Genomic DNA, 17586 nt, shown 5'->3' with positions numbered 1-17586 from the left:
GAGAGGCGGTGAAACACTTTGACTGCATTCTCTTCCCTCCCTCTGGCTTCCTGTTGGGTCTTCCCATTGGATAATCTCAAATGGAAGACAGAGGACAAGGGGGTCATTGCTCTAGTCCCTAAAGATGAGCTTCCCAGGTCACAGTGTCGTGGTGGAGGGTGGACTGTGTGTCTGGAAGAGTAAAACGAGAGAGGCAGCACACCTTTGCTTCATAGGTTTTGCTACTCCAGACACTGCTTCAAGAGCCCATCTTTGTCATGCCTCCTTATCATCTGTCCAGAATCTTTTAAGGGTGTATATGTACAGCAGTGGAATTGCATACTCTTAAAAATATAGATTTTACATTTGTCTGCATATTGTCATCTTCTTCTCCAGAGTGGTTGTATTTTTACCAACTCTGCACCTGAGTTACTTTTCCTGTGTCCTCACAGCCCTTGACATTTTATTTTGCCACAGTGGTAAATTTGAAATGGTATCATGACATGGATTTAGCATACCTTTCCTTGATTATCTGCGAATTGAATGACTTTTTTCATTTTTACTAGATATTCTATTTTTTGTTGTTGTTTCCTGTGTATTATGACTTGTAGCATTTGCTCATTTTCTATTGAGTTGTTTATTCTCATTGATTTTTAGGATTTTTTTTTAAATTGAGATATAGTTGGTTTACAATATTGTGTTAATTTCAAGTGTATAGCAAGTGACTCAGTTATACACACACACACACATATATGTAAATATCTCCTTTTTTCTATTCTTTTCCATTATAATTTATCACAAGATAGTGAATATAGTTTCCTATGCTATACAGTAAATCCTTGCAGTTTATAGGATTTTTTAATGTAACCTGGATTCTAGTACTTTACTTGTTATATATGTTGAAAATATCTTCTAATATATGGCTTATCTTTTAACTGTTCTTCACTTTCTTTGTTCCAATATTTAAAATTTTTATGAAACTATTTTTTCCCTTATTAAATATGTGTAAGTTCTGTTTGTGAGCAACTTCCTGACCTGGAGATGATGTTGTTGTTGTTGTTCAGTAGCCTAGTTGTGTCCGACTCTTTGTGAACACCATGGACTGCAGCACACCAGGCTTTCCTGTCCCTCACCATCTCCCCAAGTTTGCCCAAGTTCATGTCCATTGCATCGATGATGCCATACAACCATTTCATCCTTTGATGCCCACTTCTCCTTCTTCCTCAGTCTTTCCCAGCATCAGGGACTTTTCCAATGAGTTGGCTGTTCACATCAGGTGACCAAAATACTGGAGCTTCAGCTTCAGCATCAGTCCTTCCAATGAGTATTCAAGATTGATTTCCCTTAAGATTGATTTGATCTCCTTGTTATCCAAGGGACTGTCAAGAGTATTCTCCAGCACCACAGCTCGAAGGCATCAATTTTTTGGTGCTCTGCCTTCTTTACACTCCAGCTCTTACAACCCTATGTGACCACTGGGAAGACCAGCCTCGACTGTATGGATCTTTGTCAGGTGAGTAATGTTGGCTTTTCAACACACTGTCTAGATTTGTCAGTTTTCCTGCAAAGAAACAATTCTTCTGATTTCGTGGCTGCAGTCACCATCCACAGTGATTTTATAGCCCAAGAAGAGGAAATCTGTCACTACTTCTACCTTTTCCCCTTCTATTTGCCATGAAGTCATAGGACCAGATGCCATGATCTTTGTTTGTTTTTTTTTTTTTTTTTTTTTTAATATTTAGTTTTAAACCAGCTCTTTCACTCTCCTCTATCACCCTCATCAAGAGGCTCTTTAGTTCCTCTTCACTTTTTGCTATTAGAGTGGTGTCATCCACATTTTTGAGGTTGTTCATTTTCCTCCTGCTTATCTTAATTTCGGCTTGTAACTCATCCAGCCCAGCATTTTTCATGATGTGTTCAGAATATAGGTTAAATAAACAGGGTGACAGATAAAAGTATTCTTATGAAGTATTTTTCTAAAATTTTAGTCTAAAAGTTTTTTAGTCTAAAAGTTTTACTTTTGACTTGTAGGGCTTTAATCTATTGGGACTTTTTGCTTGCTTACTGTGATACAGACATCTTGTTTACTGTGATATAGCATCTAATTTGTTTCTCATGGAAAATTCATTCAGATACAGTTTACATACTAGTCTGTCATCTCTCTCCTGTTTGCTATGCCTTCTGTCTTACACCCAAGTTCTCATTTAAGCATAGGCGTGCATCTGGGCTTTTCATCCTGCTGCATGGATCATTCTGAATGCTCCTGCACAGATACAACCATGTTCTCTCTACTGTGATTTAATAAGCTATGATGTTGTGAATTTTGTTACCTGGAAATAACCTCCCTTCTCTCCACTCCACTTCTTCATCTCCCCTCATTCTGCAGGATGTCTTAGCTGTATTCAAATCTTGATTCTTTCACATGAATTTCATTAATTTTTGTCCAATTTTTTGATTAGACTTGCATGGATTGCTTACATGAATTTGGGTAGAAATGACATCTTTATGATATGACATCTTTATGATATGACATCTTTCCATTCTTGAACTAGGTATCTCTTTCCACTTCATCAAATCTTCTTCTGTGCCCATCAATCAAATCTCATAATTTTCTAAGAAATATCTTATATATCTTTGGTTGGAGTTATTATTAAAACTAGAATCTTTTTTCTCCATTGTATTTTCTCTTTGGTCATTATCAGTGTGGAGAAAAGCTATGTCATTAGTATGGAAGAATGTTACATGTTTTATCACCTCTGTAACATATTATTCTTTGCTTCCGCAGGCTTTCCATCTGACTTAGTGTAACATCCAAAGTCATTATGGTGGCTTGTACCGCCTTACTGTGATCTGGTCCCATGACCCCCTTCTGGGTTTATCTCTTACCCTGCTCTTCTTTGTTCCCCTTACAAATCTACATGATACACCTCCCTCATTTTCTCCTTTACCATACTTGGTTTTCTTCATAGCTCTTGTTACTAACTGGCGCTTTATATCTTTAAGTTTTCTTTCCTGCCTCACCACACTATAATTAAGCTCCACAATGATGGGGACTTTGTTTTATTTACTTTTGTAATTTCTATACCTAGAGCAATGCCTGGTACTCGGTAGGCTCTTGGTAAATATTTGTTTGAGTGAGTGAATAAATGAATCCAGCAGCTTTGTGGAATTCTCTGTTAGGAAATCAAAGACACGATAGTAGAACTGTGACAGTGTGCAGATCATGACAGTATGGGAAGAGACATCCTTTTATTATGACCCCTTCTCCCCAGGACTCTGGTAGGCAAACACATGATTGGCTAACAGGATGCCCAAGTAAACACATCATGTTCTTCCTGCATGGTCTCCTCTGAAGTCCTGGAAACTTCTTGAGCACTCAGGCCTTCTTTCCCCAATCCCTCATGTACTTGAGTCATTCCCTGACAGATACACAGGGACCTCAGCATCTGCTTTGATTGGACCCTTTATAAGCACTGAGCCATGTGGCAATTTGTCCAACAAAAGAGCTGCCCTTGGCAGAATGCTATGTTGCACAAGTCACTGCATTGCTAGAAGTTCAGGCTTTTCTTACTGCTACTGATGCTCAACAGTACATTTGTTGCTATCTGCACCAGTATATTTACCCATTCACTCATTTATTCATTATACAACTTTTAATAGAACAAGAGCATGCTTCAGGCACTCTACCTGAAGTGGAGTTCAGTTCAGTCGCTCAGTAGTGTCCAACTCATTGCGACCCCATGGATTGCAGTACGCCAGGCCTCCCAGTCCAACACCAACTCCCAGAGCTTACTCAAACTCATGTCCATTGAGTTGATGCTGCCATCCAACCATCTCATCCTCTGTTGTCCCCTTCTCCTCCCACCTTCAATCTTTCCCAGCATCAGGGTTTTTTCAAATGAGTCAATTCTTTGCATCAGGTGGACAAAGTATGGGAGTGTCAGCCTCAGCATCAGTCCTTCCAGTGAATATTCAGGACTGATTTCCTTTAGGATGGACTGGTTGGATCTCCTTGCTGTCCAAGGGACTCGCAAGAGTCTTCTCCAACACCACAGCTCAAAAGCATCAATTCTTTGGCACTCAGCTTTCTTTATAGTCCAACTCTCACATCCATATATGACTACTGGAAAAACCATAGCTTTGACTAGATGGACATTTGTTGGCAAAGTAATGTCTCTGCTTTTTAATATGCTGTCTAGGTTGGTCATAGCTTTTCTTCCAAGGAGCAAGCATCTTTTAATATCATGGCTGCAATCACCATCTGTAGTGATTTTGGAGCCCAAAAAAATAAAGTCAGCCACTGTTGCCTCTGTTTCTCCATCTATTTGCCATGAAGTGATAGGACCAGATGCCATGATCTTCGTTTTCTGAATGTTGGGCTTTAAGCCAACTTTTTCACTCTCCTCTTTCACTTTCATCAAGAGGCTCTTTAGTTCTTCTTCGCTTTCTGCCATAAGGGTGGTGTCATCTTCATATCTGAGGTTATTGATATTTCTCCTGGTGACCTTGATTCCAGCTTGTGCTTCATCTCAGCATTTCTCATGATGTACTCTGCATATAAGTTAAATAAGCAGGGTGATAATATACAGCCTTGATGTACTCCTTTCCCAATTTGAAACCAGTCTGTTGTTCCATGTTGGGTTCTAACTGTTGCTTCTTGACTTGCATACACATTTCTCAAGAGGCAGGTCAGGTGGTCTGGGATTCCCATCTCCTTCAGAATTTTCCACAATTTATTGTGATCCACACAGTCAAAGGCTTTGGCATAGTCAGTAAAGCAGAAGTAGATGTTTTTTTCTGGAACTCTTTTGCTTTTTCAATGATCCAGCAGATGTTGGCAATTTAATCTCTGGTTTCTCTCTGCCTTTTCAAAATCCAGCTTGAACATCTGGAAGTTCAGGGTTCAATACTGTTGAAGCCTGGCTTGGAGAATTTTGAGCATTACTTCGATAGTGTGTTCAGATCAGATCAGATGAGTCGCTCAGTCATGTCCGACTCTTTGCAACCCCATGAATAGCAGCACTCCAGGCCTCCCTGTCCATCACCAACTCCCGGAGTTCACTCAGACTCACGTCCATCGAGTCAGTGATGCCATCCAGTCATCTCATCCTCTGTCGTCCCCTTCTCCTCTTGCCCCCAATCCCTCCCAGCATCAGAGTCTTTTCCAGTGAGTCAACTCTTCGCATGAGGTGGCCAAAGTACTGGAGTTTCAGCTTTAGCATCATTCCTTCCAAAGAAATCCCAGGGCTGATCTCCTTCAGAATGGACTGGTTGGATCTCCTTGCAGTCCAAGGGACTCTCAAGAGTCTTCTCCAACACCACAGTTCAAAAGCATCAATTCTTCGGCACTCAGCCTTCTTCACAGTCCAACTCTCACATCCATACATGACCACTGGAAAAACCATAGCCTTGACTAGATGAAACTTTGTTGGCAAAGTAATGTCTCTGCTTTTGAATATGCTATCTAGCTTGGTCATAACTTTCCTTCCAAGGAGTAAGTGTCTTTTAATTTCATGGCTGCAGTCACCATCTGCAGTGATTTTGGAGCCCAGAAAAATAAAGTCTGACACTGTTTCCACTGTTTCCCCATCTATTTCCCATGAAGTGGTGGGACCAGATGCCATGATCTTCGTTTTCTGAATGTTGAGCTCTAAGGCAACTTTTTCACTCTCCTCTTTCACTTTCATCAAGAGGCTTTTGAGTTCCTCTTCACTTTCTGCCATAAGGGTGGTGTCATCTGCATATCTGAGGTTATTGATATTTCTCCTGGCAATCTTAATTCCAGCTTGTGTTTCTTCCAGTCCAGCGTTTCTCATGATGTACTCTGCATGTAAGTTAAATAAACAGGGTAACAATATACAGCCTTGACGTACTCCTTTTCCTATTTGGAACCAGTCTGTTGTTCCATGTCCAGTTCTAACTGTTGCTTCCTGACCTGCATACAAATTTCTCAAGAGGCAGATCAGGTGGTCTGGTATTCCCATCTCTTAGATGAGTGCAATTATGTGGTAGTTTAAGCATTCTTTGGCATTGCCTCTTTTTGGGATTGGAATGAAAATTGACCTTTTCCAGTCCTGTGGACACTGCTGCGTTTTCCAAATTTTCTAGCATATTGAGTGCAGCACTTTCACAGCATCATCTTTTAGGATTTGAAATAGCTCAACTGGAATTCCATCACCTCCACTAGCTTTGTTTGTAGTGATGCTTCCTGAGGCCCGCTTGATTTCACATTCCAGGATGTCTGGTCTAGGTGAGTGATCACAGCATCCTAATTATCTTGGTCGTGAAGATCTTTTTTGTACAGTTCTTCTGTGTATTTTTGCCACCTCTTCTTAGTATCTTCTGCTTCTGTTAGATCCATACCATTTTTTGTCCTTTATTGTGCCCATCTTTGCATGAAATATTCCCTTGATGTATCTAATTTCCTTGAAGAGCTCTCTAGTCTTTCCCATTCTATTATTTTCCTCTGTTTCTTTGCATTGATCACTGATGGGCAGGGCCATGCTCAGTAAATCTTTAATCTAATTTTCTGTTGATGGGCGGGGCTGTGTTCCCTACCTGTTGTTTGACCTGAGGCCAATCTATGGTGGAGGTACTGAAGATAGTGGGCTCCTTCAAAGGGTCCCATGCACACACTGCTGCACACAGTGTCCCCAACCCTGCAGCAGGCCACCACCAACCCACACCTCCACCAGGGACTCCTGGACACTCACGGGCAAGTCTGGGTCAGTCTCTTGTGGGGTCACTGCTCCCTTTTTCTGGGTCCTGGTGCACAAGGTTCTGTTTGTTCCCTCCAAGAGTGTTTCCTGAGTCCTGTGATGTTCTGGAGGCTCTATGGTAAAGTTAATGGTGACCTCCTTCAAGAGGCCTTATGCCATACCCAAGTCTGCTGCACCCAGAGCCCCTGCCCCTGCAGCAGTCCACTATTGACCTGTACCTCCACAGGAGATACTCAAACACAGTTCTATCTCAGTCTTTGGGGGGGAGTCTCTGGGTCCTGGTGTGCACAAGGTATGTTTGAGCCCTCTGAGCATCTCTGGAAGGTATGGGGTTTGAGTCTAAATGTGATTTTGCTCCTCCTACCATCTTGCTGGGGCTTCTCCTTTGCTCTTGGACGTGGGGTATCTCCTCACAGTTGCTCCAGTGCCATGTAGCCGCTGCTCCCTGAAGTGGGGTAGGTTGTATAATAAGTGTGGCAGAAACAATGCCCGTGACAGGGTTCATGGTTTATTAGTGGAAATAATTTAAATGCTATATTCAGGGACACCAGAGAAGAAGAGCAATTCATCCTACCTGTCAGAATCTTGGGAGATTTCACAGAGAAGGCAACAACTGGGTTTGGCCTTGTTTGTTAAAAGATCAAGTTTCTAAGGAGAGAATGGAAAACCATCTTTACAGAAGCAAAGTGTTTTCAGTCTAGAAATTTCAGTTACAGTAGTTTGTCATATGCACACAGAGATTTATTTATGAAGAGGTTCATTCTGTCATTCAGTATTATTCATAAAAACCAAAAAATGAAAAGTATTTAAATGTCCATTACTAAGGAACTGGTTTTATACTCGGCAAACTCTAATCATATTCAGTAAGTCTGCATGCACTGATTTATGTTAGAAAGATCTAATGTTAAATATGAAAAAAAAAACAAACTCTCAAGGCTCAGAATAAGACATGTAATAAAAGAAAAGGTTATGCTTATATAGGCACAGAGAAATTTTGGAAGGATACTGTTTTAGTTATCTATTGCTGCGAGACAAACCACTCTGCAACTTCATGATTCCAAACAAGCAAGTTTTTATGCTCTTGACTTTGTGTGTGAGGAATTTGGGCAGAACAAACTGGGAAGGCCTACTTGTACTCCAGAAAAACTGGAGTCTCAGGTAGGTCACTTGAATGGCTGCAGATAGCTGGGTTGCCTGAAGGAGCCATATGTCTGGCTGTTGGTTGGGTTCCTTGGTCTATTTAATGTGACTTCTTCAGTCACAAGGCTGGTGGCTAGGCTGAGCTAGTTGGAAGATCGGGAAATTTCCCTGGCTAGGGAAATTTCTCTCTCCTTCCCACTTCTTCCCACATGGCATCTTCATGTAGCACATTTGGGCTTCCTCACAGCAATGGCAGTCTCAGAGTAGGGTGTGCTGTCACTTCAGTTGTGTCTGATTCTTAGCAACCCTATGGACTACAGTCCACCAAACTCCTCTGTTCACGGGATTCTCTAGGCAAGAATGCTGGAGTTTAAGATGGCTGGCTCCTTCCACAGTGAGTGTTTCTAAAGGCCCAGGTGGGAGCTACAAACTTTCTTATAACCTGGCCTTGAGGGGGTTGCAGAATATTACCTCTACCACATTCCATTAATCATGTGAGTCCACTAAGACCAGTCCAGATTTAAGGCATTAGAATCCCCCTCTTAGAGGTGAAAGAGCCAAAAATTTGCAAATATCCTGCTCGTAAACTTAACTTTGATTGTCTTTAATTTCTCTTAATTTGTGTCTGAACTCAGATATATAAGAAGTTTGTTAAGAGTAATTGCGTCTGGAGAGGGACCCAGAGGGTTTGGATATTAGGGAGACTTATATTTAATTGTGTATTTTTCAGAATGATTTAATTAAAAAATAATTCTGATTCTATCTATATGATGTTTTCAGGAAAACAGCCCCAGATGTAACTGTTATTCATACAGCTCAGGGATTTTAGGGTTGTATGACTTGTTGGTACACAGCAAGGAGCTGTACTCAGTGGTTCAAGTTGTCCTCCAGTGTGCCTAGGAAATACTCACGGTCTTCCACAGATAAGGGGGCTAGATTTGGAGAACAGAGAAGGTAGAGGGCTAGAGTTTTAATCTAAGTTAACAACCTGAAGTTTTAAAAGGGGGAAAAAAATTAAACACAGTTGGGTCTGTTTAGGGTTTTCACTTAAATTGAAATCACTCTGTACAGGAAAGGTTCATGTTTCCCCTAAACGTCCTGAATTCCCACCCCTTCCAATTCAGCCATATGATGGTGCTGGACCTGGAGTCTGTCAAACCAAAGGTGAAAGGTACTGGGCTGCTCCGGAACTCTGAGGGCCCTTAGGACCCGTCGCAGTAGCATCCAGACTGCAAGATGAAGGTTAGATGCAAATGAATGTGGCCTCAGTTAAAAATAATGAATAATAAGGTAAATGTACATATACAAATGTGTATGCGTGCATATTTCATGTTATGTATAGGTATGTTATATCATGTGGCTAGAATGTTATAGAAAGATTTAATCTACCATCTAGCATACACATGACATGGCTTTTTCTTAATAACACAATAGCCTGCCTCTCATGTGACTGCCAAGTCTGTTCCCTGTGGCTCTCTGGCTCTTGGCAACCTTGCAAGTCGCCAAAGTGCCTCATCCTTTCCTGGTACCTGAAATAGAAGACTTTATTGCCTATATTGTCAGCAAAAGGAAAACTTTTGCTTTCTTAATTTGCTTGGTTTGCTGAAGAAACCAAGTCTTAAAAATGTCCAAATTTAGGATTGTGGTTATAATGTCTTTTGGACTTCTAATGTTATGTTTCTCTATTGAATTTTTATTTTAGGGAAAAAATTTTAATTTGAAAGCTTTCAGGAGAGAAAAGCATTTTTAAAACATTTGCTGAAGTTTTTTATAAATGGCAACCAAATGCGATGGAAAAATCTGAATATTTCATTTTTTTACATCCAAGTATGCTCAGTTATCCATTAGACTAATGTTATGTATTAAATAATTTATTTAACAGAAATTTGCATTTTTCATGAGTGCATTTTACCTTCTTTGTGAAGTTGTTATAAAGCTTTCTTTGGAGACACATGTCCTCACTGTTTTGCTTAGAGATGATCTAAGTCTCATAATCAGTTACCCTGCGTATAGAATATAATTTGATCTTGTTTGTTTGGCTAAGCTGCCTGGCACAAATAGTACTGATAGTGGTGTTGATTAGATAGTATTGATGGTAATATTGATTATTGGCAGTACTGATAGACTTGATAATTTTGGCTGTGCACCCTTCTTTTGATGTAAAACACAAATTCTAGTGAGATTTTTATATGATTTAAGCAAATAAAAGACTTGAGGGTAAAAAAAAAAAAAAGACTCGAGAGTAGCATAGAAAGTTCCAGAGTAAAACACCTTATGAGTGGGCCACCTAGGTAATTTCAGCAGGTTAAGATGCTTGCAGGCTGTGTGTCTGTAGGAGAACTCAGTCTTCCTGCTCCCTTTCTTTGTTTGGAATGCTGAAAGCCTTCTCTGTATTGCTGAAATAGAGCTATTGTCCTCACCTTGGCTTAAAAATGAAAGCTTAATTTTGAGTTCATGCCTATTCTTCTTCTCACTAGTTTGCAACAATTAAAATCATCCTGCTTTGGTGCCTCTTAATTATTACCAGTAACGTGCATGTGAAAATTACACAGTTATCATATGATCCAGAATGTATATTTTATTTTCTTAGATTTTCATGAAAACGAAAACTAAGAGTTAAAAAAATGCTTCAATGCTCATAAGAAAATTACTATTCAAAAGATTGATTGAAATTCAAAGATGGATCAAATATGTGTGTTTTGTGTAATTATTTATGAAATGTTCCAGAGAAACTCACAGACCCATAAAGCCTCAGGATGAGAAACACTGCTGGAGAATCAGAGCATAGATGAGCCTCTTGTAAACGCCTTAGAATTCTGTCCTCTACCCCCTCTCTACCTTTCAGATAACTGCTGCTGCTACTTCTCTTTAATCTCATATTTGCTTTGACTTTTGATGGACATGCCTTAGACTCTAACAGACTCTGAAAAACATTACTACCAGAGGAAGGTTGCCATTGTTGTCCTTACAGCTCTTTGAGATTCTGACACGTCCATCCTTAAGCTTTCTCATTATCTCTACTCCTCTCTTGTCAGCCTATCTTTTTGCCTCTCCATAGATCAGTTTCCAGTGGTAAGGGAAGCAGTAACTCAGATTAGGCCTTTGCTCCCCACATTAATGGGTTGAATAGTGTCCCTCCAAATTTATGTCCACCTGGAACCTCAGAATGTGACCTTATATGGAAGTGTAATTACAAAGAGTTCCTACTGAATTGGGGCGGGTCCTAAATCCAGTGACTGGTGTCCATATAAGAAGAGGAGACACAGAGGCACAGAGAAGATACCCACATGAAGAAGGAGGTACAGACTGTATGATGCAGTTATGAGCCAAGGAACGTCAAGAGGTACTGGGAGCCCCTGCTGCTAAGTCACTTCAGTCATGTCCAACTCTGTGTGACCCCATAGACGGCAGCCCACCAGGCTCCCCCGTCCCTGGGATTCTCCACGCAAGAACACTGGAGTGGGTTGCCATTTCCTTCTCCAATGCATGAAAGTGAAAGTGAAGTTGCTCAGTCGTGTCTGACCCTCAGCGACCCCATGGACCGCAGCCTTCCAGGCTCCTCTATCCATGGGATTTTCCAGGCAGGACTACCAGAGTGGGGTGCCATTGCCTTCTCTGACTGGGAGCCCCTAGAAGCTAGCAAAAGGCAAAGAAGGATGCTCCCCTAGATGTTTCAGAGGGAGCATGGCCCTGATATCACCTGTTTCCAACTTCTAGCTTCCAAGACTGTGAGGGAATAAATGTCTCTTCTTTTAAGCCTCCTAGATTGTGACGATGATCGCAACCCTAGAACACTAATACACTCACATACCAAAATATGTTGATCATACCCTTTGTCTCACTTTTCTCCAGCTCTTTTTCTTTCTAGTCCTTCTTCCAAATATCTCTTCTTTCATTATTCATTTTTGTGTCTTAAGTTATTTCACCTCTTTGTAGTCAAGCTCCACTATTTAATAAGGGATGAGTAAGTTTTAGCTGTGGAGTGCAAGCCAACCTTTCACACAAAACTGCTTCCTTTTTCCTGTTAAAAGCAGTGTAGACAATAGAGCCACAATACATGGTGCTAAGATTTGTTTTTCCACTAGACATTCAGATGAGATCATGGGGAAAAGAGGCAACGTGTAGAAGCATTCCCTCCATCTTGGGAAATACTTAGCAGTCTTGTTTATTAAAGGCTCAAGTTTTGTGAGCAAGTTTATTGCATTAATTTTTGTTACAGGAAGATTATTTTAGCTGACATTCTTCTTCCAAGTAAAATTCATGGAGTGCTAACAGTGTCTTAGGCTGAATCCTGAGCCAAAATAATTTGGTTATCCCTAGATGAATAATGGCTTCATTAATTGGGCATTGGACAAAATGTTCTTTTCCTTTCCTTGTCCTTAATTACATTAATTAGCCACAGTTTCTGTGGCATCGTATGTTTTGTGCATAACACATTCCAGGGAAGTTCAAGTAAGGTGATTTAAAAATTGGATTTGTGTATCAAAACCCCAAATCCAAACCAAACCAAAACTTACATTTCTTCCATGCCAATGAAAAGGAAAGTAAGTCCTAAAAATTACATTTAAGAACATGTGAGATCTTGCCTGATATAAACAATATGTACTATTACAGAATGATAACCCTATTAAATTCCATGAGAAATTATGGCTTGTTATAATTTCAGGCAGTAGTTGAGAAAACCTGTATCATTTTGGTACTCCTACTGTCATACTTTAAATCAGGGCAAAACCAAATCCTGACTAGGCAGAAATATAAACTTTTTATTTTATCAGGACTTTAAAAGTAGTCAGATGAGCACTTCACCAGTACTTCCAGATTTTAGAGACTTTCAGAATTTATATTTTAAATTATTTTAAAGTTTTCTGCCTGTGGGAATATTAACTTAAAACAGTTACTCCTATAGTGCATTAATACGACATTTTCAAGTGCCAACAAAAATTCTATATGTAGTTTATGATGTGAAAAGGAACCCGGAAAGAATTTCTAAATATCCTGAATATGTTTACATTCTTAAAGAAGATAAAGGAAAAGTTAAATTTGTGCCTAGAATTTTACCAAACAACATTTAGACTTTTAGTTTTATGATGAAGATCATTTTAATGTCATACTTTTTTTTTTTCTCATCTACTGCTTTCAAGATTTGCTATTTTTAGCTTTCTTGTATGATTATTTAACTGATATTGTATAAATGATAATGAAAACCCTTCTTTTCCCACCCATAACTTTACTGTGTATTTGAAATATGTCACAGACATGTTCAGTTTATTAATCCCTCCCCACCCCCCCCACCCCCCAGTATTTTCTTCTTTATTTTCCCCCTCACCCCTGGACCCTGTTCTAGAGTATGACCTTCTCAGTTTGAGTTTACAAGTCTGATCTGAGTTATCTGTAAAATGGGTCTTTATCACCTTCTGCTAATACTGGCTTGGGCACTGCTTACCTTTCGGATCTCACACTGGAGTCACAGAGAAAAAGAGTAGTATATTTGTTGGGGTTAATTTCAGCTGTGATAGAGAGCCCAGAGTTTTTTTAAAGCTTTATTTTATTGAAGTAGAGTTGATTTTACAATGTTGTATTAATTTCTACAGTACAACAAAATGTTTCAGCTATATATAATATATATATATATATTTTCCCATTATGATTTATTGCAAGATATAGAGTATAGTTCCTTGTGGTACACAGTAGGACCTTGTTATTTATCTGTTCTGTATATAATCAATCCATTCCTCCTTCACCTCCCATCCCCCTTTGGCCACCGCAAATCTGAGAACTCAAAGTTTAATGCCTATAATTATGACACAGCAGAAAAATATGAGATGATGGCATAAGCAATGCTTAAAGTTCAGGAATTTGAAGTTCTAGATTAGCTTTATGGTCCTCTTTGTGGAGGTTCCTCGGACCAATTATGCAATCCTTTTCTCCTATATGGTATTTTTAAAAAATATGATTCTTGATATATTTGTATATTTTCAAATTTCAAATATATTTTCAACTATTTTTAAGAAATATGTTCATTTTTTTTTCTTTGAAGACAACCTTGCACAGCATGTAGTTATTTCTTTGAATCAACAGTGACGTCATACTCAAAGTATACAGTCTTATTGCCAAGTTTCCTGATGAAGTAATTGTCTGTTGGTATTTAAGAACCCAAATCAGTTGAAACTACTTCTCATGATGTCACTGGTGTCAAGGCAGGGGTCCAGAAGACAGGATTCTGTCTGACCTTCAGGGTATAGAAACTTGCTACTAGCTACCTAAATAAATGAGATTAAGAGGTTCAATTGAGAAATTCCAATTAAGTAATCTAAAATTTTTAATTTATGATGATTTTCCCAGTTTTATCCGGCTCTGTTTCAGAGGTTGAAGTTTTTTTATCCTGTTATTTTGAATATTTCAAACATACATAAGAATCAAACACGTAGGAGAGTACTATTAAAACCTATATATCTCTACATAGTTTCTACAAATAACATTTTGCTATGTTTGCTTAATCACACATTTATTCATCTATCCCTTTATATTGATGGAGTTTTTAAGCATCATTAGGCACTAACAAAGGCCAGCTATTAGATTGCATACATTTGGGAATTTAAAGGAAAATTAAAGCATGGCTACCAGTCCTTCAAGAACATTCTTTATGACAGAAAGAGTGATTTTAAGATAATTATTGTTCAAGTAACACATTGTGACAGCATTATTAGTGAAACTGAGATTGAAGGTGAAAAAAAATTCCATATGAAAAAAAATAGAGACTCTAAAGAAATGAGTGCAGTTTTAGAAAGTTCTTGTACTCTAATGTCTGCATGTTGTTGACTGTAAAAGGACAGATTTTCAATTCATGCTTAGTCATTCAGTTGCGTCTGACTGTTTGTGACCCCATGGACTGCAGCCTGCCTGTCTCCTCTGTCCATGGGATTTAACAGGCAAAAATACTGGAGTGGGTTGGCATTTCCTCCTCTAGGGAATCTTCCCAACCCAGGGATTGAAACAGCATCTCTTACATTTCCTTCATTTCAGGCAGATTTCTTTATCACTGAGACACATGGGAAGCCCAGATTTTCAATTCAGAACATATGAATTCTAGAGGCTTCCTAGAGTCACATCATTATGTCACACCAAACAGTCCAAATTGAGATCCAAATTGAAGTACCTTTATCCCTTTAGCCTAACAGAAATCTTTGTTAGTAGATCCCTTCGATTTTATTGTTGAAAGATTCCCAGGAATAACAGAATTGTACACCATGACTCCTTATTTTCCTACTTAAGAACAAAATGTTTAAAAAGGAATCCTTAGTGATAATGGGGAGAGTTGTGCTGGCTCTCACTTTCTAAACCTCCTCAGTGATGGATAGCTGTGCCTTTGATGAGCTGATAGATTTATGTCCTACATATTTTTAATTTTTAGTTTAGTGGGATGTACAGCATAAAAATTAGACAAACTTTTGCAAAGCATGCTAAAACAAAATTGAAAAGAAAACAGAAACAAAACAAAACAAAACCATGTCCCCTGGAACACACTGGCCTTTGAGAATTGATCACAAAGTTTGCAAAATTAATTATTGGTGACTCATTATGCATGGAAAAATAGCCCTTCCTGGGTAGTAAAAATATTTTGTTGTTTTCTCAATGTAACACCATATGCTCTGGAGTCTTGTTCATAAGATAAGTCATCCCTGTATCTTCCTTTCCCAGATTTTTTTTTCCCTATGAGTTTAAAAAACTCTATTTACTGGAACCATGTATTTCTTCAAACTCTAAAAACAATATTCCATATTGTATGACTCCATTTGTTATTTAGAGAAGAGCTAACACCTATCCTACTCAAACTCTTCCAGAAAATTGCAGAGGAAGGTAAACTGCCAATCTCATTCTATGAGGCCACCATCACCCTAATACCAAAACCAGACAAAAAATGCTACAAAAAAGAAAACTACAGGCCAATATCACTGATGAACATAGATGCAAAAATCCTGAACAAAATTCTAGCAAACAGAATCCAACAACATATTAAAAACATCATACATCATGATCAAGTGGGCTTTATCCCAGGGATACAAGGATTCTTCAATATTCGCAAATCAATCAATGTGATACACCACATGAACAAATTGAAAGATAAAAACCATATGATTATCTCAATAGATGCAGAGAAAGCCTTTGACAAAATGCAACATTCATTTATGATAAAAAGCCCTCCAGAAAGCAGACATAGAAGGAACATACCTCAACATAAAAAAGCCATATATGATAAACCCACAGCAAACATTATCCTCAATTGTGAAAAATTGAAAGCATTTCCCCTAAAGTCAGGAACAAGACAAGGGTGCCCACTTTCACCACTACTATTCAACATAGTTTTGGAAGTTTTAGCCACAGGAATCAGAGAAGAAAAAGAAATAAAAGAATCCAGATTGGAAAAGAAGTAAAACTCTCACTGATTGCAGATGACATGATCCTCTACATAGAAAACCCTAAAGACTCCACCAGAAAATTACTAGAGCTAATCAATGAATAGAGTAAAGTTGCAGGATATAAAATCAACACACAGAAATCCCTTGCATTCCTATACACTAACAATGAGAAAACAAAGAGAAATTAAGGAAACAATTCCATTCACCATTGCAACAAAAAGAATAAAATACTTAGGAATATATCTACCTAAAGAAACAAAAGGCCTATGTATAGAAAACTATAAAACACTGATGAAAGAAATCAAAGATGACACAAATAGATGGAGAAATATACCATGATAATGAATCAGAAGAATCAATATAGTGAAAATGAGTATACTACCCAAAGCAATATATAGATTCAATGCAATCCCTATCAAGCTACCAATGGTATTTTTCAGAGAACTAGAACAAATAGTTCCACAATTTGTATGGAAATACAAAAAACCTCAAATAGCCAAAGCAATCTTGAGAAAGAAGAATGGAACTGGAGGAATCAACCTGCCTGACTTCAGACTATACTACAAAGCTACAGTCATCAAGACAGTATGGTACTGGCACAAAGACAGAAATATAGATCAATGGAGCAAAATAGAAAGCCCAGAGATAAATCCACGCACCTATGAACACCTTATCTTTGACAAAAGAGGCAAGAATATACAATGGAAAAAAAGAATCTCTTTAACAAGTGGTGCTGGGAAAACTGGTCAACCACTTGTAAAAGAATGAAACTAGAACACTTCCTAACACATACACAAAAATAAACTCAAAATGGATTAAAGATCTAAATGTAAGAGCAGAAACTATAAAACTCCTAGAGGAAAATGTAGGCAAAGCACTCTCTGACATAAATCACAGCAGGATCCTCAAAATAAAAGCAAAAGTTAACAATGGGACCTACTTAAACTTAAAAGCTTTTGCATAATGAAGGAAACTATAAGCGAGGTGAAAAGACAGCCTTCGGAATGGGAGAAAATAATAGCAAATGGAGCAACTGATAAAGAATCTCAAAAATATACAAGCAGCTCATGCAGCTCAATGCCAGAAAAATAAATGACCCAATCAAGAAATGGGCCAAAGAACTAAACACATGTTTCTCCAAACAAGACATACAGATGGCTAACAAACACATGAAAAGATGCTCAACATCACTCATTATCTGAGAAATGCAAATCAAAATTACAATGAGGTACAATCTCATGCCAGTCAGAATGGCTACTATCAGAAAGTCTACAATGAGTGCCGGAGAGGGTGTGGAGCAAAGGGAACCCTCTTCCACTGTTGGTGGGAAT

The 17586-nt window shown here is 38.6% G+C and overlaps 1 protein-coding gene across 16 annotated transcripts in view; it reads left to right on the top strand.

Moving 5' to 3' along the window:
* ADAMTSL1 (ADAMTS like 1) overlaps positions 1-17586 on the top strand; it is a 1145195-nt gene that overhangs the window by 53813 nt on the left and 1073796 nt on the right. The window contains exon 2 of one of the 16 annotated variants that reach the window (XR_008713479.1): positions 1329-1492. The exons of 14 other annotated variants lie outside the window; for them this stretch is intronic. Coding sequence is in view for 1 of the 2 variants with exons in the window: in XM_055577966.1 (XP_055433941.1) it covers positions 1356-1492 (137 nt within the window). In the remaining variant the exon portion in view is untranslated. The remainder of the gene's footprint in view (positions 1-1328; positions 1493-17586) is intronic. One more of the 16 variants, XM_055577966.1, reaches the window with a different exon arrangement.

The sequence above is a fragment of the Bubalus kerabau genome, chromosome 4, assembly GCF_029407905.1.
Source record: "Bubalus kerabau isolate K-KA32 ecotype Philippines breed swamp buffalo chromosome 4, PCC_UOA_SB_1v2, whole genome shotgun sequence".
NCBI classification, from domain to species: Eukaryota; Metazoa; Chordata; class Mammalia; order Artiodactyla; family Bovidae; genus Bubalus; species Bubalus kerabau.
This window is presented reverse-complemented; position numbering and strand designations above follow the sequence as displayed.